The sequence below is a fragment of the Epinephelus fuscoguttatus genome, linkage group LG6, assembly GCF_011397635.1.
Source record: "Epinephelus fuscoguttatus linkage group LG6, E.fuscoguttatus.final_Chr_v1".
Taxonomy (NCBI): Eukaryota; Metazoa; Chordata; class Actinopteri; order Perciformes; family Serranidae; genus Epinephelus; species Epinephelus fuscoguttatus.
In genome coordinates, this window is record NC_064757.1 from 31,067,593 (window position 1) to 31,093,536 (window position 25,944).

The 25,944-nt window shown below is 41.9% G+C and overlaps 1 protein-coding gene across 4 annotated transcripts in view; it reads right to left on the minus strand.

Moving 5' to 3' along the window:
• The window catches only part of LOC125890593 (ras-specific guanine nucleotide-releasing factor 2), a 74,512-nt gene that overhangs the window by 14,867 nt on the left and 33,701 nt on the right, over window positions 1–25,944 (minus strand). For 2 of the 4 annotated variants that reach the window (XM_049579299.1, XM_049579298.1), the window contains exons 5-18: window positions 24,694–24,830; window positions 23,850–23,966; window positions 22,571–22,650; window positions 19,547–19,740; window positions 19,315–19,424; window positions 19,111–19,229; window positions 16,910–17,070; window positions 16,722–16,788; window positions 16,049–16,185; window positions 13,350–13,432; window positions 12,751–12,999; window positions 9,594–9,686; window positions 6,896–7,386; window positions 280–405 (exon numbers count right to left, since the gene is read on the minus strand). In XM_049579299.1, coding sequence (XP_049435256.1) covers window positions 280–405; window positions 6,896–7,386; window positions 9,594–9,686; window positions 12,751–12,999; window positions 13,350–13,432; window positions 16,049–16,185; window positions 16,722–16,788; window positions 16,910–17,070; window positions 19,111–19,229; window positions 19,315–19,424; window positions 19,547–19,740; window positions 22,571–22,650; window positions 23,850–23,966; window positions 24,694–24,830 — 2,164 coding nt within the window. The remainder of the gene's footprint in view (window positions 1–279; window positions 406–6,895; window positions 7,387–9,593; window positions 9,687–12,750; window positions 13,000–13,349; window positions 13,433–16,048; window positions 16,186–16,721; window positions 16,789–16,909; window positions 17,071–19,110; window positions 19,230–19,314; window positions 19,425–19,546; window positions 19,741–22,570; window positions 22,651–23,849; window positions 23,967–24,693; window positions 24,831–25,944) is intronic. The other 2 variants (XM_049579300.1, XM_049579301.1) reach the window with 1 other exon arrangement.

Below are 25,944 nucleotides of genomic sequence, written 5' to 3' on the forward strand. Positions count from 1 at the left end.
TTTAAAGTCATCTTCCCTCAGTCACACAGGACCATTTATGCCATGGTCTGGCTGTATTTGAGCTTTATATTATGCTGCCGCACTAAAGATGTTGGCCTCCAGGGTCAGGGATGTTTGCCTGGCTCTGCCGAGTGGCCTGTCAGTGGGCACAGCACTGCCCACTGTGAGGGCCTTTAGCTATGGCACTGTGGTCTAGTTATGAGTCATAAAACCACAGAGGCGCGCGCACACACACACACACACACACACACACACACACACACACACACACAGTCTTACCTCCAGGCTGTCTGTAGCGGAGGTGTCGAGGTGTGGAAGGAGAGCGACTTGGAGACATGTCTCCTGCTTCACTGCTCTGAGGAGACTCGGGGATAATTTTCTCCAGTGACACCGACTCCAGCACAGCTAGACATGAGGACAGGGACAAGAATAACAATGATGATGATGATTATGATGATGGTGATGATGGTTATAGTCATGGTGGTGGCCATTCTCTTCTACTGGAGAGAAGAACTTTATTACACTTAAGTTCACAGCCATGCAGAAATCACTCACTATAACCAGTTGATAACATCAACACTTTTATTTGTTCCCTGCACGTTTTGTGTCCAAGTAAGTGTTCATTTACATGTGCCGCAGGTGCACAACTGGGTTGAGATCTGAGGATTTAGAGGATCATGAAATATTGTATGTTTCAAACCATTCAATGTCACCTAGTTTCCTGTGTGGATGCACTTGCATTCATTATGTTTCTACACTCATTTATTCAGGTTTTTCCTTTAATTTGTCACCCTTATGCATTCAGCCATTAAGAAGTATTTCACTGCCAGAAAGATGGTGTTTTCATAAAACTAGGCTGTCTACGCTGTAGAAAAAGGCCATGTTATTCTCTTCTGCTCAAGAGGTAGAAAATCTACAACTACCAAAATGCACTGTGCCGCACTGGACCACTAAACGCACCTGCTGGTAGGTGATGTATTGCAAACTTAACCTTTTTGACAGAGGACACAATATAGTAGCCTGCTGATAACAGCTGAACTCAAATCACAGTTAAACAGTAAGATAAAATTAGGTGAGAAATAGGCAAAGTAGTAACAGACTCTTGGTTCATAATGGTTCAGTTTTGTCAGACTTTTTTACAATACAGGAAACAGCATGGGACCCACTTCCTGTTCACAATATTACAGCTAAACAGTGCACTAAAGTATGTTTTTGGAGACATTTACGTGAGAAAGAGGCAGTACAGTAACAGAATTGTGTTTTTTTATTTGATCAGTGCTGCCTAGTTTTACTATTTGATTGGAGTTTGGTCTGAGGTTGGGAAACAAAGACAAAAGAGAGGGGTGTGTCTCTTTCTTGATCCACTTCTACATTTCAGTCAGAACACTTTAGTCACAGAAAACTTCATTTCCATCTGCAGTATTATATTTGGCGGTATAGCACTGTCCTGGGGCCTCTCTGCCTTTCCTCTGGCCTATACAGAAAGTTTCTTCCATGTGCCTATGTGGAAAGCCTTAGGTGGAGAGAGCACACCTCTCCGCCCTTCCACACGCCTGCGTCGAAAGCCATAAGGTAAAGAAAGCACACCTGTTTGCCCTTCCACGTGAAAATGACGAAAGCCTGAGGCAGAGAATGCAAACCTCCCTGCCCTTCCATGCGTCTACATGGAAAGCCTAACGCAGGGAGAGCAGCAGCAAAGACCCCCCAGTAACAGAACAGAGCAGCATCAATGACAAACAGAAATGACATTGATAAGTCAGACACAGCATGAAAAGGAGGAGCTGGGGTGGAGACGGGTTGCAAAGCAGCTTGCAGAGGAAGCAGCAACAGTAAGCAGGTCAGAGCAGTTTAAATATGGTGTCCCGAATGAGGTTCGCTGATTGGTTGCATAGAAAGGAATCCTGTGATCTATCAGCTGACTCTCTTCCATCAATCAGCTGCTCCATCAATTGATTGGGCTGTTTGAGATCAGCTGATGTAGCTGGGATGTGAGCTGAGCTTGACATTGTGTCCTGTCTGAACTAATGCTATGCTAATTTTTTTTTATGTCCATGGTTGCAGGCATACAAAAATTCAGAAATTCAATCTGTAACAGCCCTGGAGCCAGTGAAACACAACATCTGGCAGATTTGAGCTGAGAGACGACCAGGTTGATCTGGGCACTGGTAAGATGGAGGGAATTTTACCACAGTTCATTTACACACACTACCAATGTTGTTGTGATACAAGGCTGGTTGGAAATTCTGCAAAGTGTCCTTTAAGTACCAAAGACACCACACATCACCTGGTTACCAGGAGCTTTACACTGTAGATGCTCGTGTTACTAATTACAGTAATGCATCCTGTTGCCTCACAAATGCATCTGTTGTTTAATTCCAACCAATTTCACTCAGCTTGACAGACAGAGAGATTGCCTACTTCACCTGATGAGTCTTTAATATATACAGTACAGGCCAAAAGTTTGGACACACCTTCTCATTCAATGCTTTTCTTTATTTTCATGACTATTTACATTGTAGATTCTCACTGAAGGCATCAAAACTATGAATGAACACATGTGGAGTTATGTACTTAACAAAAAAAGGTGAAGTGACTGAAAACATGTTTTATATTCTAGTTTCTTCAAAATAGCCACCCTTTGCTCTGATTACTGCTTTGCACACTCTTGGCATTCTCTCCATGAGCTTCAAGAGGTAGTCACCTGAAATGGTTTTCCAATAGTCTTGAAGGAGTTCCCAGAGGTGTTTAGCACTTGTTGGCCCCTTTGCCTTCACTCTGCGGTCCAGCTCACCCCAAACCATCTCGACTGGGTTCAGGTCCGGTGACTGTGGAGGCCAGGTCATCTGCCGCAGCACTCCATCACTCTCCTTCTTGGTCAAATAGCCCTTACACAGCCTGGAGGTGTGTTTGGGGTCATTGTCCTGTTGAAAAATAAATAATCGTCCAACTGTGCTGTGGTAGCCATGCTGGTTCAGTGTGCCTTCAATTTTGAATAAATCCCCAACAGTGTCACCAGCAAAACACCCCCACACCATCACACCTCCTCCTCCATGCTTCACAGTGGGAATCAGGCATGTGGAATCCATCCGTTCACCTTTTCTGCGTCTCACAAAGACACGGCGGTTGGAACCAAAGATCTCAAATTTGGACTCATCAGACCAAAGCACAGATTTCCACTGGTCTAATGTCCATTCCTTGTGTTTCTTGGCCCAAACAAATCTCTTCTGCTTGTTGCCTCTCCTTAGCAGTGGTTTCCTAGCAGCTATTTGACCATGAAGGCCTGATTCGCAGTCTCCTCTTAACAGTTGTTCTAGAGATGGGTCTGCTGCTAGAACTCTGTGTGGCATTCATCTGGTCTCTGATCTGAGCTGCTGTTAACTTGCGATTTCTGAGGCTGGTGACTCGGATGAACTTATCCTCAGAAGCAGAGGTGACTCTTGGTCTTCCTTTCCTGGGTCGGTCCTCATGTGTGCCAGTTTCGTTGTAGCGCTTGATGGTTTTTGCGACTCCACTTGGGGACACATTTAAAGTTTTTACAATTTTCCGGACTGACTGACCTTCATTTCTTAAAGTAATGATGGCCACTCGTTTTTCTTTAGTTAGCTGATTGGTTCTTGCCATAATATGAATTTTAACAGTTGTCCAATAGGGCTGTCGGCAGTGTATTAACCTGACTTCTGCACAACACAACTGACAGTCCCAACCCCATTGATAAAGCAAGAAATTCCACTAATTAACCCTGATAAGGCACACCTGTGAAGTGGAAACCATTTCAGGTGACTACCTCTTGAAGCTCATGGAGAGAATGCCAAGAGTGTGCAAAGCAGTAATCAGAGCAAAGGGTGGCTATTTTGAAGAAACTAGAATATAAAACATGTTTTCAGTTATTTCACCTTTTTTTGTTAAGTACATAACTCCACATGTGTTCATTCATAGTTTTGATGCCTTCAGTGAGATCGTACAATGTAAATAGTCATGAAAATAAAGAAAACGCATTGAATGAGAAGGTGTGTCCAAACTTTTGGCCTGTACTGTATATGCAGAATGTCACACCGGTAATTTGTCAGTGACAAAGAAAGGCCAAGAGAAAGGGCACGATCAACAGACAAATAGGAAGATATGCAAATAGCTACATGTGCATGGATACATATAAACACATAAACATCTGATTACAAGCTAAAGAAACTGTGAGGAACTATGCAGAGGAGGTGAGAGTGGTTTGATGGTACGAGTGCTAATGGCTCTTGTCTCCTAGTAAACTTTAAGCAGCTGCCACTGACAAACACACACACACACACACACACACACACACACACACACACACACACACACATATTTTATGTGTGTGCATGCTAATGAGAGTCTTACTGCAGCTTGTCCTTGCTGTGCTGCTTCAGATGCCCTGACACTATCTCTCTCCAGTCTGAGAGGGCTGTTTAACACCACTATTAGAAGATCTGAGTGTGTGTGGTGGGAAGACTCAAGCACACAAATGTGAGCAGATAATGATGTCCCACCAGGCGCCTGTTCTGCTCTAAAAGGGAGCACTTCACACTGTGCCATTTGACAAGTGACCTCCAGCTCTTCATGAGCATTTCAGCACACCAGTAAGACTATATGTCGACGTTCAGCCATAGACAATATCTTAATGAGCTAAGTGCAGTGTAGAAACACAGAATGAGAATATGAATAATCTGCAGATGCTTCACAATTCTGCCGTTACATTCCCCCATAAAATAATTACAATCATTATATTTTTGTATAATTAAACCTTCTTGAAATGCCCACAGAATATCTCTGTTGCTTTCATAAATATTATGTGATTTTTCTTTTTAAAGTATCTTTCGACTGAATTTCTAGAAGCAGGTCACCACTTAAGCCTTTCAAAATGTGCTATTTAGTGAGACTGGCTATATCCATATTATCAATAAAGTGTTTATGTACAGTAGGACTGGGTATTGATCCTCAATACTTTTTTGGTACAGACCGTAATGCGTCTGTGGCACTTAAAATGGAAAACTGTCAATACTGAAAGCTGGCATTAAATGATTTTTAATCTGGTTTAGGAGTAATGTGACACCTCCTGAACTCCCTACCTTCTTATCTTGCTACAGTAATGTGGTAGTGTTTTCCAGGGGGTGTCAATACATGGAGACATCACTGTTGGGTATGGCTAAAGGTGAAAAAAGCTCACATCTAACCACATCTAACCACGTCATGATTAGGGATGGGTACCGAGTTCGGTACTTTTATTGGTACCGACCAAATTCGGCCGGTAATCCCAAGTATCGATTCATGTAAAATCAAACGGTACCACATTTCGGTACCTGAACGCATCCTAGGGACTTCGAGAGTGGAGGAGTGACGTTTTCGCTGCCTATCGTGAACGCAGCATTGTACGCACGAGAGCATGATCACGTCAGTAGCAACTATCAACAAAGCAGCATGGGTGAGAGAAAGAGGTTGAAGATGTGGCTCCATATCTCAAAGTTTGATGTAGACTACGCTCGCTGCAATATTTGCGACACAAGGCCAGCTACGGAAATACCTCAAACCTGAGGAAGCACCTGGTCAAGCACAAGGTGTTTTTAAAGGCTGACGACTCCACAGTATTTGACAGCCTGAAAGTTAAGGCTACTTCTCCCGGTGTTAGCACACCTGCAGCTAGCGGCTCGTTGTCATCCGCAGCCAGCATCGGGGCAGAAGAAGTGGGATTAACGTTCGATGATGACGACGGTGATTAAGCAGGGCATCAGCTACATTGGTTCCAGGTAATTAATAAGCTTAGTGTTTAAGATGATTGGGCTTTGTTCTGGTCATTCTAACGTTAAGCATTTTAACTTGCCTTAGTTATTATCATCTCGGTTCCTCATATTCTCTAAATTTAACGTTACACTCCCCCACACATATTTTTCCCAGAGGGGAAAGAGGAGGAATAGGAGGTAGTAGGAGTGGGTTCATTTTGTGCAATAAAAAGAACTGCTGCATAGTCAATTATATAGGCTACCTTTTGATATTATGTTACAGTGTTAGATGTTGTTTTATCCTGTTTGATATTGAGAAATAAATGTTAGTTTTGACAAAAAAAAAAAAAAATTCTAAATGAAATATCCTTTATTACCACACATACATGCAAAAAAAGTACTGAAAACAGGTACCGTTGCGTACTGGTATCGATTCCCAGGTACCGGGTATCGGTACCGTATCGGTTCAAATGTGAAAGGTACCCATCCCTAGTCATGATTCTGAAGCAGGATTCATACTTGTGCGTCAGCTCTGTGCAGAACTTACGCTGTAGCCTACACATGTGGCCTATGCTGTTGTGAGCATTTATACTTGTGTGGTGGTGTGTCTGTGTCACTCTGTAGTTACACCTCCAAAACACTAGTCGGTGGCGGGGTTTCTGTGAAGTGCTGTAAAATTTAGTTGACTCAAAACACACCCAAAAACACATTAAACACACATTAAATAATAATAGAGACAATTTCAAACACAAGTATACAAATCCGCTTCATTATAACTCAAGGCATTCAGAGATGAAGCACTTGTCTTCTGCTGGACACATTTTCCCCACAAATACAACATGCTAATGTTTTTAGCACAAGTCTATGGCATTTTACATTGTATGAATTAGCCTAGCAGCTAGCGGACTTCTCTCTACTCATCACATTTTTGGGGTGGTGCAGGTCAAGCTACAGTGTAGGACACGGCATCAATGAGTGTGGTCAGAGGTGAAACAGCCTTTACACTTTCAACCTGAGAAGGCAGTGAAACACTGCTTCTGCACTGGCACTAATATACTATATATATATATACATTTTAATCAAACCTGGTCTTAATGCTCTGTACAGCATAAATGTTTTTGCACTGTATTAAAATGGAAACTATAGCATACCTCTGCGGATGCTCCGTCTCAGTTTGCCACAGAAGGGATCGATCTTGGGCATCTCCTCCCCCTCTGCTGACGAGCAGGGACTCTGGTCCGGAGATGAGGGGATGGGAGGAACTTGTTCCTGCAGTGGCTTATTGTTGTTGGGTGGAGGAGAGGTGGATGACGGAGGAGGAGGAGAGGTGGCGGTCGGAGTCGGGGTCTGAGGTGTCGGAGTTTGGGGAGTGTAGGCAGATGTGGGGCTACTGGCTGCAGACTGGGAGGTGTTGTGGTTGAGGCTGGAGTTGGACAGAGGACTGGTGAGGTCGAGGCCTCCTACCCTGGCAGTGATGGGTGAGTGGAGGGAAAGCTTTCGTGTTTGGACAGGGGAGGAGGTGCGGGATGGGATGGACAGAGGAGGTGGAGAGGAGAACTTGCGGCAGAGACGAGGAGATTTGTCGTTTATGTGCTCACCACCTCTGTTGTTCTGGTTGGTGGCAAAGAACAGCTCCAAGGACCTGGAAAGAGCAAAAAAGCCATTTGTTAGCAAAATAATAGGATATTTAAAAAAGATGGAAAGAAAACGTGGAATTGCAGCAGCTCAAAATAAGAGCTTGTTTGTCTGTGTGCCTTAAGGAGTAAAAGTTTCACTAGCAAAATAATTTTGTCAGATATTTTTTCCTGTCTTAGAGACATTAATCTGGTTTAGGGTCAAAATATTGTGTATTTAGAATTCATAAAGAAGTAGAAAACAGTGTCTCATGGAAAAATTTCTAATTTCACAGTACACTGGAGACCTCAAGGCATTCAGCGTTACATTCGAGGCATTTAGATAATCCAGAGTGGCTTATAATGAGTGGGCACAAACAGTGCAGTCAAAAAATATTAGAACAGTGACGCAATTTGTTTGGTGTTGTGTCTGTGCTCCGGCAGACTTGGTTGGAAATAAAACAATGTCTTTGAGGTTTCCATGTATCCTTTGGCTCTAGTTTTAGGGTGTTTACATCCACATCAGATGAATAGTAGGAATTTTAGAGCTTTGTATACATGGTTCCCAATTTTTAATGAACAGGAAGTAGTAGGTCAAGTTATCATAAAGTTAAAGCTGCTCTTATTGTTGTCTTTATAAATTCAAAGGATGAAATTACTACATGTAATGTGAAAGAGGTCTCACATATAAACCCTAAGACAACAGATGGTCCTTGTTAGACAGCAACCCTTTAGGCATAGCAATTATGCTGGGAGCAAAGGAGAGGGCCAGTAAACGTAATAAGGGCTGCATAGAGAGGAGGCCGGGTAGGATGGATGGGGCAAACAAACTCAACATTTTCACCCAGGAAACTGCTGTTTGTGCCCCGTGTGAAAACAAAATCCAATGTTGACTTATTTTAGCTTTCGTACCACGTGCTCTCAGGAAGCTGTTTAAAATGAAAAAGTTCTGATAAAACCCACTGTACACTACCTAGAGCAGCACCAAACAGCAGATGGGCAACTAGGCAACATAGCTGAATATTTTGCAGCTAAAGAGCTAGGAATTTTCCTTCAGTTGGTGGTGACCAAAACTGAGCTAAAAAAAGAGTGAACACTGGACATGCACTTGTCAAATGAACTTAACAGAACTCCAAACTTATGATAATGTTGGTTTGTGTATTACGTGTGTAAAAAGCAACCATGTGTTGGCATGTTTGCCCTCTCTTTTTAAGGTGCTTTTTCCACCAGTTAACAAGTTAAACATTTTGTCAGTTAAGCTGAGATCGGGAGACTCGAGGTTTTAAAGAGTATGGTCTGGGCCTGCTCTATATAAAAGGTGTCCTAAGATAATTTTTGTTGTGAATAAAAATGGACTTGACCAGTGGAGAAAACTTTGCTATTTTGGATGTACTGACTAATATTTAGGAATATTGTTCTGCTGCACTGACCTAAACTCTTGGGTCCATGTATGGAAAGGGTCCAATTAACCTAAAACTGTTCAGCAAATGTGTATGTGAACCCCCTCAAAAACCCTTAAAGCTGAAAGTTTCCAATCTTTTATCACAGACTACATTTGCAACATTTAAACGCCTTATTTACCAGGCAATGAAAGTGCCAAAGCTTTAATCAACAAGCATTTTGCAGTGACATTAACACTGCTCAGAGAGTCATGTGTACAGAGATACATCAAGGGAGTAATCATGTAATCATGCACTGATAAACACATCCATCATTTATTCACACAAGCCAGTTATTCAGCAGGAAATAGAGGAGCAAATCGCATCCCAGACTGAAAGAGGAGAGGGAGAAATGAAAGGCAGATAGAGGAAGGAAAGATACATGAAAAGCCGAGAGGAGGGATGCTGAAAAACTTTGAAGCAAGCAGCGGAAGATGCTTAAGAGAAGGACATAAAGCAGACTGAATAGGAATGACAAAAAGGGATCAATATGAATACAGAGAAATAAAACAGCCTTGAGGAAGTGATGCTCCAGTAAGAGAACATGCTACAGACCGGCTGCAGATTGAAGAAACTATTTCCCATCTCTCATTCCCATCTACATGTCATCAACCTAAAATGTTTCAAACGGGTGAAACTACAACTACTGGGAGTTTTTACATTCATATAAGGAGATAGAGATAGCAGGTTGATTAAAAAAGGAAAGTCATGCATCAATGAAGTGTCAGATCAAGAACAAGCAGGAAAAGTTGGAAAGAGACAGCAAGAAAGAGGACAGAGAGAGAAGAGTCAGTTACTTGGGTTGATCCATGGCTATCTTCTTGATCTTCAGACTGTAGTCGGGACAGATGGATGAGATGGACAGACGATCAAATGAGTGGTACCGCACCCTGTAGTTAGTGGGGACATGAAGAGACAGGGGGATGGATGACACAGAAAAATGGTTAAATGGATGAGGGTGATGGTTGGATTGAGACATGAAAATGCAGAAGAGGAGACAGAAGATAGAAGATGGCTTGAGGGAAGATGATGGAAGGATGATAGATGAATCTCTTGGAAGAGGAAAGGTGTGTTTGAGGAGGAGAGGAGGCAGCATGTGAGGGTTCATCTACCGAATATCAACACATGCATGGGAGGAAAATCCAGTGTAAAACGGTTGCACAGAGAGAGCTGTGTTAAAGTGTGTGTACCTCTGTGTTTATGCATTTATGAGACCATGTGTGTGTCCCTGACAGTGGTATGCAGGGAGTCTCTAATGGAGACTCTAAAGGGGCAAAAATTAAATGGGGGTACCTCTTTGATTAAGGAATAAAAAAAGCAAGAGGTATGTGAGCCAACAAAAGGGGTAATTTGGGAATTTCCTGGGATCCTTCAACTGAAGTGCCTTCCAAAGTTCAACCTACGTATTTACAAAGGAGTGAAAATCTCAGCAGAGTTCTGCACGGGTCTGATTTTCAAGATCCACGCATATTATCAATTAGTTCCGCAACCCAACCCCCAAATACAAGATCCATGGACTGACTTGAAACCGCAAGTCCTATAATAACCATGCACTGTTCAAATAATTCGGTGAGGCAGCAAGTTTGAAGAGATCATTTAGGGACATTTTATACATATGTGAATAATTTAAGCAAAGGTAATTCAAGAAATACAATTTAAATCATGTTTTTTTGCTTATTGTCATAATTATGACAAGCACATCTTCACAGTGAATGTGTCTGTTAGTAATGCGTCTAACTGAAGCAGCTCTCATATTCCAGCTGGTGCAGAGGACAGCCAACACACAAAGCAGCCAGAGGATTCAAACAATTACACATTAAATTAAATGATTAATGCTCACTCAAAGACTTGGAAAAATTAACAAATGCAAGATATAATATTCAAAATTCTAAGAGAGCCATTAAATGTAAATACACAAGGTTAAAATAAGGCTAAGAGACTACAGCCGTGCTAGTGGCCCTGAGGCTACACTTACAGCAGTGCTTTCAGCTAAATGCTAATGTCAGTATGCTAACATGTTCCTGTGTAACAGGTATGGTGTTTTCATAAACAGATAGTAAACAAGCAAACAAATGGCTACCTGACAGCAGATATTTTCTGCTGGGCAGCAGACATGACCACATCATATCATCAGTTGTGCACCTCAACATCATCAGGAGTTTCGGCCTTTATCACAAGACACCTTCCGCTGAGGCAGGCCTACCACAGGCTGATCAGGCCTGGGTGTGTATCAGAGGGTTGGCTCCTCCGTGGTCACCTATGGGCCCAGACGGGATCCTCTCTCCTCAGTCAAAGCCAATGACTGCACCTCTTAGCTGTATTGGCCAGATCCTCGACCACTTTCCTCTGGGCCTGCCTATTAATCTCAAGTTCCTTGAGGAGCCTAGTGGTGGATGTAGCTACAAAGCCTCTACAGCAGACCTCGACTGGTCGCACCTCAGCTTTCCAGTCTCTAGTCACAGCTTCAGTTATGAGATCAGCATAGCACAATCCCTTGCGTTCAAACGCCTCCTCCATGGCATACTCCCAGTCGACAGTTTGGACTTCAACCAGACAACCAGGTCTGGTCATAAGTTGGTTGCTGCTATCTTGGGTGGAACAGTGAGGCGCTGGCCCAAGTCAGCATGCATTTCGCAGTCCCTGGCTCCATGTAGCAGGCTTGAATCAGAAGGCAAGAGGCTTGTTACTTGTTTTTCTCCCTCCCAGACAAACGATGCAGGCCGTTGGAACTTATGCTGGGGTTTGAGAGGCATGGTGTTGGTGGTTAACCCCTTGGTCTCAAGCTCAGCTGCCAAGCACTTAAGTTCCCGGTTGTGCTACCACGTCCCTGTGTAAGGCTGGTCTTGCATCCTACCAGGATATGCTTAAGTGATGCTGGCAGCCAGAGATTTGGGTTGGCAGGAGAGGGTAGGACATCAGAAGTGGCCTCTCTCAACTGCTTCCCATCCCATACCCTTCCCAGGTAAATGGTCACTAACCAAAGTATTGGCCAAATCAAAGATATGGACCTGACGACAGCACTAGATGAAAAAGTCAAAGGATCATCATAGTCATGAGAATTCATCCTCTGGGGACCATGAATGTCTGTACACATTTTTATGGTAATCCATCCAACAGTTGTTGAAATATTTCAGTCTGGACTAAAGAGCTGCGCCAACTGACCAGCAGAGAGTCAACATGGCTAAAAAGCACCTTCAAAAACAATAAATCATGTTCCTTTTAAACTTCCTATTGTACTGACTCTGGAGGATGGCGGAGAGTAAAAGAGTTAAATAGTGGAAGGTTTGACTAAAAGGATATCTGAGTTGCTCATGTGCCCAACTCGAATGGCGTTAGGGGAAAAATGAAGCAAGTAAAGACCTTAAGAGCAGGGACTTGCTCTGACAACCCCACTGCCCTTCCTGCACACCTCTAGTCTCTGGATGAGTCCTCCCTGTTCTCTTCCAATGAAGGCAACCACAGGCCACGCTGAGTTAGGCTTTACGTACAAACCTGCCCTGGGGCGGAGGAAAAGACAGAGCTTTTCCAGTTGAAAAGCTAAATTAAGTAAAGTTGAGGAAGAAATATAAACACACAAATATGATGCAGCCAGAGACCTAATAAGAGAAGAGAGCATGAATAAAGCAGAGAGAGAAACTCCTCATCTGACACAGTATATTCCTATAGCTGTGCCAGAAACCATGTTGAAGCATCTGTTCTGTTGGCCTCCACACAGGCTGGTATGTATTTCAGCCAGTATGTAGTCAACCTTGTCGACAGAGAGTCCAAAACACTGACCTACATCTGACTACATCAGAATTCAACAAAAAGAGAGAAGCTAAAAATCACACTCAAAAGACTCACTGCATTTTTCATTCATTCATATATACAGACACATAAAACCAAGCAGTTGTGTTTGAGTCAACACCTTTTCTGTGTGTGAGAGTGCATATTCGTGTGTTTGCATTGTATGACCTGATAGGTATGGAGGAGAAGGGCTTCTTGTAGATGTCGGCCAGTTTATCCATGACCACCGTTGCTGTGGTGAAAATCCTGTACGTGTGCAGGAAGGTGTTGAGGAAGTCTATGGAGAGGAAGCGCAGGTCGGTCAGCCTCTCCAGCAGCCGCTCCACGCTGGCGTAGCGGATCTGGGGGACCTTGCAGGAGTTGAGCGTCTTGCTGAAGCAAATGTCAACATCATCTTTATGGAGACGCACATCGGATCTGATGGATACACACGTACACACATACACACACACACAACCGAGCATGGGTGACTGCTGGGCTGCTTTAGCAAGGAAAAGGTTATGAAGTAGCTGAGCAAAAAACAGCCAAGTACAAAAGAGATAAATGAATAAAATAAATATCCATATATCCCAAAGAAATACGAGTGGATACCAAAAATACATCTGAGCAGAAATAAACATTTAAAAAAGCATAAAACATACACCCTAACCATTTATTGTACATCAACACAACTGTAACATTTTCACCCAGGTATGCTTTATCATATGTTGTTACAAAACTGGCATGAAGAGATGGGTGCTCCTCTTCACACACACATTCATACTTACTTGATCATATGAGGCACGGTGACTTTAGAGTTCTCCTCAAACACACTGGTCATCAAGCCATTACAGCGGATATTATCTATACACTACAGACAGAGAGATAAAGTGAAAGAATGCCAGTATGAGTGGGGAAAAGTGAGAATGTTTGCTAATTACTTTTATTTTAAAGGAGCAGTGTGTAGGATTTAGTGGCATCTAGTGGTGAGAACTGCAGATTACAACAGTCTGTAACTTCTCCTGTTTGCCATGCATGAACTCCCAGTTAGGATTCCTTCAGTGCAGAGGACTCTTAAGGCCCATTTATGCTCAACATTAAATACAGATCCGGATACGGACGGAGCCTTCTGTCCGTGCTCTGCATTCATTTCGTCCGTATTTCTGCACGTTTCCATAAAGTTTATGGATACGGGCCAAACGGAGCAGTACCACCGGGAACCATGGGGGCAGTGTTGCTGTCACTACCCCATATGTAGCTCTAGTGAGACACAAAGAAGAAATAATAATTCAATTTCTCTCATCAGCAGTACTAGAGAAAAGAATTCTCCGTCCTCCAGTCGTGATGTATTTAACGGCCTCACCGACCACCGCCTCCTATAACGCTGCCTCTGTTTTTGTCTTTTATGCAAGAGGTTCATTATCAATAGCTCCTCCACAGTCACCATGTTTGCTTTTGAGTTTGTTGTTGTCATAAACTTTTGACGCTGGGCTGCCTCCTGGTGGATATATTGGTTAACATCCATGGCAACGTAAAGGGCGCATGGAAGTATGTGGGCAGTAACATAAAGGGAGCATAAATGAGCCTTTAGTTTCCGAAACAAATGGAAAAGGTGATTAAAACCGGTAAAAACACAGAATAAACCAATTTCTCTTTACAAATTAGTGTTTCTCCTATTCGGTTTGGCACATCAGACACAGGCGGCTTGCCCACCACATGCTAATGTGTGCTGAACTTTTTTCTCTGACAATCTAAGATCTAGTCATTCAGGGGCAAAATTATCCACAGAGGTCTCATCTTCTCAAAAGAAATGAACTAGGTGATTTAACCTGGTAAAAACACAGAATAAAGCAGACTCTGAAGAACGAAACAGTAGTGTGCTTGAGGACCATCTTTATCGAGAAAAAACGCAGGTGCTCTCAAAGAAAAGACGCCTTAAAGATAGACTTTCAGAACATAAATACCTGATTAGGACACAGTATGAGGACGACCTCATGGCCAAACACTTCAGAGAGGTACATAATAGCAATGATTCCTTATTGAGAATAGAAGGCTTAGAATCAATACAGACGTCCATTAGAGGTGGAGATTGTTTACGCAGACTACTTCAGAGAGAGACTTTTTGGATTTTTAAACTCGATGCAATGATATATCCTGGTTTTTAATTAGGAAACTGGTTATACACCCTTCCTTTAATTTAGAAATATCATTATATGACAAGTGATCTGTTCTTGCTATTGTCATGATTGATGTCTTGATATTATTCTGATTTTTTTTTTTAATCATTACTGTTTCTTAGTTATCATTATTATCGTCATCATCATCATCATTATTATTATTATCTTTTTAATCACTGGATACCATAGGACAGAAACATTACACCTTAGTTTATGTCTTCTGTACAGTTACAATTTAAGAAACCTTCCTTCCTTTTTTAGGTATTTTTGACATTTGGTTGGTAATTTTTCACTTTAGTACATGGATTTTTTTTTTTTTTAAACACTTGTGGAGGCGTGTCATTTTCAAAATGGCTTCTCATTGTAATCCATTGCTGTCACCCACCTGTGCTCACTTATTAATCAAGATGGGGTGACACCCCTTACCAAGCTTATAAAATACTTGCTTGACTCCTGCCCACTCTTTTGCACCCTGACAAAGACCTTAGGGTTGAAACCGGTTGGTGTTTTAATGTAAGCAGCCATGTTTTGAAATAAAGGCTTTTTAACTAATTGAAATGCATCTATTCCTGCTCCACACATAAGTGCCTGAAGTTCTTTTTCTATTCTTCTTCCCACAGAATAAAGCAGTTTAATGTTAAAAATTGTCGAGGAGTGGCTGCTAACTGCGGTGTCTGACATGAAAACGTGAAAGGGCCTATCTAGAGCCAGTGTTTGGTTCATCTGTTCTTGGCTACTGTAGGAAGAAGGACCTTATAGATGAAGACCTGCTCCCTATGTAGGTTTAAATGGTGATTTCTATCTTTTTTCAGGTGATAATACAATGTAAAAAAAAAAAAAAAAAACAATTATTATATTAGATTACACTTGTGCCAATATATCCTCCTGAATCTTGCACTGGACCTTTTAAGCAGAAAAAATACAGTAGATTTACTTTGAAATAATCTTTTCAGCACTCATTTATTTATCTGTACACTCCCATTAAATTATAATAAATGCTAAAAATTGTTGTCAAAATATTTCAGAAGTATGGTTGATAAAAAAGTGAGGGAAAAAGAAGCCATTTAAAGCTGTCAATGTATTTCTTTATAAGAATTAATCCAGTCTGACATGCTCGTATGGTGCTACTCTGTTTGTGAAGCACTGAGGCAGTGAGCTGAACTCGCCCCTGGGGAGCTGCACCCGTGTCTGTGTTTACTTATCACTAAGCCTTCTCAATGCCCAGCGGAGACACGCTCTTGCTATTTGGAGGTTCTTGTTATTTTGTGTTTGTCTGGGTGTGTGTGTGTTTGTGTGGCTTTGTGTATTACCTGGCTAATATCACTGGTCCATGCCGCCTTCTCCTGCCGCGATGGTGCCAGTAACACCACGGTGAACGAAGGTGTGTCTGCTGGCTCCACTACCAGCTTAAAGTCCAGCTGACCAAACACCTGACCACCAGATTTAGCTGTGTGATAGAGAAAAAAGATGAAGCTTTTTTACTGTCCTCTCAGTTATGATGGTAGTAAAAATGCATGTGCTTACACACACGCACACAAACACACACAGGGTTAATTAAGCGAACCTGCTATCTCCATTCTACACACCCCTGAGGCTTAAGTGTAAAGGTGTGTGCTGAAGTGTGCACATGCATGTGATTGTCTCAGCACTGTGTGTGTGTGTGTGTGTGTGTGTGTGTGTGTGTGTGTGTGTGTGTTTAGGTGTTTCATCAATCTCCCTATTCACAAAATAAATCCTCAGGGAAAAAAATAAAATTGGACAAAGATCATCAATGTCAAAAGATCAAACCCTGACATTTAAAGGGGTAAGCATCTGATATTTAAAGGGAAGTCATTTCTGGACACTTATCATCTGACACCTAATTAACCTCCATGAGTGGTGAAGGGCCTAAATGGGCCAATAAGAGCTGTGTGTGTGTGTGTGTGTGTGTGTGTGTGTGTACACCAAAGCAGCCACACCGCTTCATGGATGTGGTAAACTTACACTCATCGTCGCTGGCATCTGGTTCCTCTATGAGTGTGCAGTCAATCAGGGACAAAACTCCACCTTGCTGCAAGAGTTTCACACCAAATATCATCAACAGTTTACTGGAATTCGGCTTAAAAGTCAATAAAAAAACTTAATTTCCACTTAAAGATCTACTTAAATTACTTAGGTTAAGGTGCTCTCACCTTGAGGAGGTGCAGTTTTCCTCCAGAGCTGCGTGTGCAGACGAGAAAGTGTTTGGTGAAGAGGAAGCACTGCCGCTCCCCTTCCTTTTTTAGAGAGAGAGAGCCCAGCCGGACCTTACTCAGCTTCCCCCGCTCCACCGATGGCAGCTGGATCAGAGAGCCTGAGGAGCAGGAGGGGCACAGGATTACACTGCATTTCATTAAGCTGACACTAAGCTGAGGGCTGCGTTTATTAAGCATCCACAGTGGCACAAACAGACGTGTGTAAAAAGCAACATTTCTGAACTACTTACTTCTGCACACGTATATTTTGTGAGATGTAAGGAGAAATTATGAAGAAGGAGATCATTAAAACAGTGGTATGAACTGTATCTCTGCTCGTAGCAGTACAAACAGAAAGGCACCTTGGATCCAGAGAAGACTTGCACTGTCAAAACTGGTGCGAGCACTTCATGTTAAGTGACCTCAACAAAACAAGAGATCAGACCTGGTAGCTCATTAGAGTTTGCACACTTTGGGCATCTGTTAATTAAGAGGTAGAGCCAGTTATCATTTAATCACAAGGGTAGTGGTTTGATCTCCGGCTTCTTCTCTCTGCTTGTAGAAGACACTGCGCACCAAAACGCTCCTAATGAACAGGCCTGGCATGGCAGCTCTGCCACCTTTGGAGGATGAATGTGTGTGTTAATGGGTGAATGGAAAGCAAATTGTAAAGCACTTTTTCTGCTCAGGTAGAAAGGCAGTTTATGGTATGGTGGTAATGGACCTGCACTTGCATAGCACCTTCCTAGTCATCCGACAACTCAAAGCGCTTTTTACACTACGAGTCACATTAACCCATTCACACACACATTCATACACTGGTGGCCTAGGCTACCATACAAGGTGCCACCTGCTATTCAGTTTTTAACACACTCACACAGTGATGGAACAGCCATCGGGAGCAATTTGAGGTCAGCATCTTGCTCAAGGATACTTCGACATGTGGACTGAAGGAGCCGGAGATCAACCACTGATCTTCCAATTGGTGGACGACCCACTCTACCTCTGAGCCACAGCCGCTCTCCATTCAATGTAGCAATTAGCAACTTCTAATAAACACTGGCATGGGTTTGAGTTTGGTGCCTTTCTCAAGAGCACATCAACAGTATAAACCTTTTGTAGGTCTTGGACTAGTGCCTTTATTGGACTGTCTCTCCAGCTACTTGTTGCTGGAAGCAATTGATGATACCTACATCTACTGTAGTGACAAGAACTATACTTTAGCTGCTACTGGTTGCTAATTGGCTGAATTGTTTGGACATGTACTTTTTTTCTCACAATGTTCATATAACTTCCAGTAAGTGTCAATAAATACAGTCATATGAATTGTAATGTGAGCACAGTTGAAAACTGTTTGCTTCCTAACATCAGCAACACCTGCGCTAACAGGCATGAACTTAAATACCATGGCCTCCCTCAGCCAGTGACATAAGCCACCTAGTGGTGTGGTGGAACATGTGGCTCTAACATTTACAGTAGAACATTTTTGTGCTACATTTGAGGTTAATGTGATCAAGAATTATTTATTTTTTCAGGCTAGGCAGGCTGTTAGTTCTGGCTTGATGACTCCAGGCTAAGGCTTTGGCATTGGAGGCAATCCATTTATCTCCGCAGTAAGAGAATGAGAACTTGATAATAATAAAACATAAAACAGAACTTGTAGTGGATTTATATTTACAATTGTATATTATATTACATTAATTTTGCATGCTCTTTTGCCTAAAGCAATTTATTATAAGTGCACTGTAGGTGAAGACAGTACAAGTGCTTAAAGGTTTTTCAGTTGGTACAAGGGATTTGGTTTTATCTGACGGTTTCATGTAGGAAAATGTAACATTGTACAAGAAATGTCTGTTTTGAAGCGCTTGAAGATATTCCTGCTTTAAATTATGCTTGTTGTTACTATTAATCAGAATGATGTGTTTGGGAAGCACCGAAGCCAATTTGTAGAATGGCATTTTCAGTTGGGAAGGTGACAGAGAGACAAATCTCCAGCTGTAGTAAGTGTTACAGACGCTAATGTCATGATTCAGTGACTGAGCATCACCGAGGAATTATTTCTCTGCTCTCAGGCTGACAGGCAAGAGGGTCTTACTGTCAGGAAAACCTCCAGAGCGCTGCTGTCTGGTGAGCAGTGCTGTGACCTGATGAAGACTTACCCTGCCTGACAAAGGTCTGGCTGGTGTCCAACAGGATGTCACAGCCCTCCACTATCATCCTCTCTATGGCCAGGTTCTTCCTGATGTTCTCCGTGTCACTCACCTCGTCGTGCATTACTCTGGCCACACACAAATACGCCAGTTACTTCATTGTTCAATATCAAGGGTCAGGAAAGTTGATAATTCTGACAACCAGACACATACCTGGACAACTCTTCTAATTTGGACTTGGCGAATTCAAGACTCTTGCGCTCCACGTGCTCATGAGGCGTGTGTGCCAATAACTCATGCAAGGTGATGATGTAGCGAGGAATCTTTTAACAGAGAACAGCAATGTGGAGAAAAGGTATTAAAAGATGAATGAATGACAAAGGCATATGCATTTGTGCTACAAAATGTTTGTGAAAACATGGCTGATGTAGTGCCCATGATCTACCTGGAACATGGGGTATGTGAGGAAAGTCTCAAGCATCCTTCCCTCACAGGCGGCGTTAGACTCGTACTGTTTCAGCAGCTTGTCGAAGTCTCTGTTCTGCTTACAGTTGGCCAGAACCTGCAGGCTGTACTGATGGTTACGCACAAACTCCTGATAGATGTTCAGCATGGGCAGCAGGATGTCAAACAGGTCAGCTAGAAACAAACACCAACACACACATATATGGGCTCTTTATACATATTTATATATATTTATATATATTGTGTGTAAGTCACATGACTGAATGCAGTCAACAAGTATTTGCCACTAGCAGTTGGTTTCAGTCATTTTGTTGCTATGGCAACCACTGCTGGCACAGCTCTGCAGTTTTGTCAGATCTGTGACCAAGCAAATATTGACAGACATATTTTATCTATTCCATAAATGCCCTTGTTGTGCCATTATCTGCTGGTAGTGTTTTTATTATAGCTGTTCTGTGATTGTTCATTTGTGATTGCTCGATGACACTTGTGGTGCGCCAAAGAGAAAAAAAAAAAAGCTCAACTCAGTAAATGTCTCTTTCCAGAAATCATGACCCAGTTACTCAAGATAATCCACAGGCCTTGTTGTGAGCAGTTTCATGATGGAGCTATTTTCTGTCTTCTAAACTTCACCTGCCAACCCTATCATCACACAGCAGTAGGTGTGCATCTACTGCTACCTCACCTACCATTACAGCTCAAGGGACAAAAGCCTCTCATTCCTGACTAGAGGCATGCTTCCTTCTGCGGTGTATTTCAGAAGAAAGAAAAGAGTTCCTACATGAAACTGCTCACAACAAGGCCTGTGGATTATTTTGAGTAACCAGGTCATGATTTCTGAAACAGGGACATTGCAATTTTTTTAATGAATTGTTTGGCACCACAAACATGTCATTTAGTTTCATCATATTGAAGAGACGGCGGACAACTCTCTGACCAATATCTCCAACACTCTCACTATCACATCGAACAATATAGATTGATTGATAGCACTACAGACAAAAGGAAATTTGCATTTTTGGTTTTGAGGTGTCCCTTTAAGCATTTTACTCTCCTTACTTTTACTCTCATGCACTTTTTGTGTATGTTTCTAGATTACATACTGTCTTGTGCTTCTTATGGGGACTAAATGTTGATGTTTTAGTTGTGACAGCATAACTAGTTTGGCAGCTATTGCTTAATTTTGGGGAGGCCACTTTTCTGTCTGTGATTGATTACAATGATATATTATTATATATGTATATGCATGCAACCTGTTTTATGTAGCCTTGATTCAGTGTACCATGCATTTCTCTTATTACAAATGCAATGTCACTTACTCATCACTGCATGCTTTATGATTTGGTGGGTTGGACGCCATATAAAGCAATACTGAGCAAACTTCTGGACTCTGCACCCTTCTGTGTGTCAGCTCTGGTAGTTACCAGCTACACTCCTCCAGGTGGTCCAAGCTTTTTAATGTACCCCAGGTTTTAACAGATCTAGGGAAAACTGCATTCTCCTACTCTGCACCTTCGACATGGAACAATCTTCAAAACAATTGGAAATTAGAAACATTTATGTCCACTGATGAATTTAAGGGCATCATAAATAATGTGGTGACAGAGACATGTGCTTGTTTTTCTTGAGGCCACTATGTTTGAATAGCTGATGTTTTATTGTGGATTTCTGTTGCATTTTAAATGTGTTTCGATTGGCCGCTACTCCGGCCAGGTCTCTCTTGTGTAAGAGATTTTTCAATCTCAGTGGGACTTCCTGGTTAAATAAAGGTTAAATAAAAACAAATAAATAATCACTCTGGTCTAATTCTCATTGTTTCTCATTGTCTAATCGTGTTTTCACAGTTTGACAGTTACTTCCACTAAAAACTTCAAAGGCCAACAGATGTCATTAGCCTTTATTTTAAGTGTGCTTAGCTCACAGCATAGCTGTGCGCCTACACTCACAGTGAGGGCAGAAGGCCAAGGTAGAGGATTAACAGTCAAATAAAGAAAATACAATTTCATTTACTAGTATAAATTCATTCAAGTCAGCCCCATAATGGTGAGGCAAACTACAAGAGGTGGAAGGCCTGTGGCAAAGGTAATGTTAGGAGGATATTTCAAAACTAATGTAAGCTTTTCAGTTGCTGTGAAACTGACTCCTTTAAACCAAATCCAGTTAACACTGTTTTGATACTTTCACAAGTTTCTTTATCAGTCATGTTTCATCTTTATTTAACAGCGAGCAATTTGTTTAAAAGGCATCATCAAAGTGTCAAGTTGAGTCTTCTTAAAGAATGAATATAATTTATGGGACCCTCTGAAACAGCAGTGGATGAAATAGATGTATTTCATGATTCACTGCAAAGAAACAAATGACTAGATTCTCTGTTTCTCAACTTAAGAGGATAAAAGAATCAAAATTTGCAAGAAAAGGCAAACACAGATTTAGAGAGCCTTCGTTCTCTCAGTCACAGATGGATGCAGTTATTCGTTTGAACACAGTCTGTGTGGAGTTAAAAGCATGCTGTATCGGAGGCTAAATGTTTTAATAACATTTTTAACAAAATCAAAAAGGGAAGCGATCTTTTCTGAAAATTCTTCAGAGATAGATTTGATTGAAAATCTCCGTTCAGCATCAGCCTGAGGCAGAGTGTCAGATAAGGCTGTTTAATCAGTCGACCCTTTTCTTTTTGAATTTGTCACAAGCAATTTGCTGCTGTGTCTTTCAGCAGTCTGTTTCCTAGGTGATGCTTATCTGACGAGGGTGCTTCTGTTTTAGGAGGTGAATTTGTGGGATGCCTTCTGGTCTGGGTGGTCATTGTCTGTCAAGACAATGAGTGTGCCTGTTGCTGACTGAGATAGGGAAATGAGCTTGTGTGTGTATGTGTGTGTAAAGGGGCAGTAAGACATCATGACAGATGTCTGAATGAGACAAAAATGGACCACTGAAAACCTGACCTTGACGTCACTGAATGGCTGCACACAGTGTGTATGTGTGTGCTGTGTGAGTAACAGCTTACCCAGCACCAGAGTTGGCCAGTTGGCTATCCTCGCCTTCAAGCCTTGATGGAAAATCTCATGTAGGAACATGATGGTCTCACTGTAGACACAGTGTAAACGTAGTGTGAAAACAAAATGACAAAATGATTTTGTTTTTTGTTTAAATTCCTCAGCATCTGTCTCTGCTTGTCCCTCCTGCATTGGTAATACTTCAGTGATTCAGATAAATGCGTACAACAACCTCTGGGGCAGCAAAACAAAGAAAACACAGAAGTGCCAAAAACTGCAGTTCCTCTAACAACCACTTGGGGCTGGCACCTTGAGCAAATCAATCCCCTTAAACCTGCCCAATTTTATAGCAGAAATAAATATGTTTACAGCCTGGTTCAAAAAAACTATTTTGGTCTCTATAGTTAATTTCAACATTCATGATTATTGTACAGGGTGTATATTTGTATACAGCTCATCCATTTAATGTTTAATGTTACATTTAAATGTTATTAAGACTTGAAGTCATGCATAATTAGGGCACTGCTGCTTTAAGTGACCACTGACAAGTTGCTACCACAGTGACAACACTGGTTGGGTAACGTAATGATTGTGTAACCCCAGATTCACAGAGTGTAGGCATAGTTGTCGCTATTTTTGTGTGTCTTTTCATTTAATGAAAGTAAATTATAACTTTTTGTTAATCTAAAAATCTATGTCAGTGTTTGGTTGCACTAAAATACCTTCTAAGGATTCAAATGTCGAGTTTTTGTGATATATGGAGCGACACCTGCAAGCTAGTTCAGGCAGTCAGCTTAAGGTGCACTGATTCATACACACAGGTCATGCGTCACTCTCAATATGTCATCTACAAACACACCCTCCCAATTTGGTGGTCTATTTAAGATGCAAAATCTTCCCAGCTCCCAGTTCTCTGCATTGTCTGTGCCGATGCTGCCCTGCATCAGTGCTGCTGCTTGCTCTTTCAGCCCCACCTCCACCCCAGCATCCACCTGCAGGCTCCAGCTAAGGGGGGGAATATTTAATCATGATGCCCAATATCTCATGTAAACATATCCGCTGGGAGCGATGAGGCCGTAGTCTAGACGCCAAACTCTAACTCAAACAGCCAGAGTCCCCTCCCTCATCTCGTCCATTAAGGTCACTTCTGGCTCCGAAAATCAAACATGGCGACGGCCAAGATGCCAGACTTGAGGCTTCAAAACAGGAGTCCAGAAACCAATGGGTGACATCACTATTATTTTATACAGTCTATGGTTACAAGCAAAGATGGATAAAACATCTACACACCTGTTAAGGAAGATGGTGCTGACATCATCATGGCTAATGGGGGGTTTCTTGGAGCTGGCGGCCATCCTCAGAGGTCTGAGGAAACAGTTGACCAGGATGTAGAGCTGGTGGACATACCTGTCGTAACACAAACATGGACAAACTCTCAGTGACAAAACCCTCAAATGTATCACCTAATAACGTCTGGGTTTAGACTTAACACTGCGATATAGCTTCAAAACACATACAGTATATAAGCCAATATGTTTAATGAATACACTGTTGATATTTTTAATAGTTGTGTTTTGTAATAAGTGCAGGCCAACTAATAATGTTGTCCTAGTTGGATAATAAAATTTGCTGAATGTTTTTATTTGTTCTACTGTTGCTGAAAGTAATGAATAATGAATGCCTCTTCCTGTTTGCCCATCACTGTACAAACACATTACTCACTGTCACTTAACATTTTTGGCGATAGAAATATCTTTTGCAATTTGCAACTTGAGATAATTTTAACAAGCTATACCTCTTTAAATAAATACCACACTATTAACTCAACTCACGCATGAGAATGGGAAAGGCCTGCAGGGTTTGAAACAATGGTCTGCAGTTCGTCAATATTTTGTGAAACGTGAAGCAACCACCATCCACGATCTGCGTGTAAGCTGTGCTCACAAACTGCATACACCCAGTTTTGTCTTCCAGTCGGGGTCTGATAATCTGACTGTGATTCAGTTTAATCTAATTTATTGTACATCGTGATAAAGTAAGTCTTCTAAAAATTCTATTGAGCACTGACTATATAACTGTGAAATACAGCTTGGGAATGTTTGTTATGGTCATGTATTGCAAAGCGTTAGCATACTCTGTCTCTGCCTCCACCATGTTGAAGACGATCTGGTTCCTCTTCCTCATGCTCTCAGCGTGAGGAGAGCAGATGTAGTCCTGAACAATGATCTTCCACTTCCTTCGACAGAGCCAGCCCCGCATGAAACTCTGCACCTGAGGAAGCACAAACAAGGTAGACACAGTCATACACATGGAGGGTGTAACACTTGCAAGAAATCTCAGGTAAAGGAGTACTTCACCCACAAAAAGACCATTTATACATCAGTGAGTCATGCCGTGTTACCTTGAATTTGTGAAGAAAATGTTGTTTTTCTCACGTGCCTCCACAGGAAACAGCAAACATATTAGTTCATTGATTGATTGTGGACCACATTTAACAACAGCAAACTTGTGCAGTATAACCAAAGTCTCATTTATCCAGTCATACTACCCACACACATTTTCACTAGGGCTGCCCCCTAATAGTCGACCAAATGTTAGTTGACCAAGAACTGCTTAGCAACCTCAGATGCTGCAATCTTGAAAGCCGGTACAGTAAAGGTACAAGAATAACACCCAGCGCCCAACATAGCATTTTCCAGGTGGTTAAAGACGCAGCATGTGTACGGCCCCTAATTTCCAGGGCTGGTACCTGCGGTTATTCCACAGGCTAGTTAATAACATGTCGGGCAGGAAATCCAAAGAGTGGGCTCATTTTGAGGAGAAGGACGAACCCAAGGTGATATGTAAACTCATCTTCATTGGTCGACTACAAACATGACGTATCATCTGAAACATGGAAGTAGCTACATGCCCATTAGCCACTTAGCACAATCATTACTGCTTTGCCGACAGCGTCATTAACAGGCGGCTCGCTCAGTGTGTGACGTGCACTTGTAGATAAAATATAGGCCTATATTAATGAAGGTTCATTAGTACGGTTTTGTATTTCTCTGTAATGTAGCACAGTGTTAACAATGTTACTGATACTATTCTTTCTCACACCTTCAACTCAAACCACTGCATTGCCCCGACCAAAATATATCATTTAATAATTCAATTAATATCGTAAACATACAGGCGACTAGTCGACTAATGGCCCTAAATGACAACCACTGGTCGACTAAGAAAATTCTTAGTTGGAGGCAGGCCTAATTTTCACCAAAACATGTATCCATGCTCTCTTCAAAGTCAGACTACAATATTCAGCTTTTTTATCGAACAAAATGTATGTGTTTGGGAAGTACTGAATATATGACTGGATAACTGAGACTTGGATTATACCACC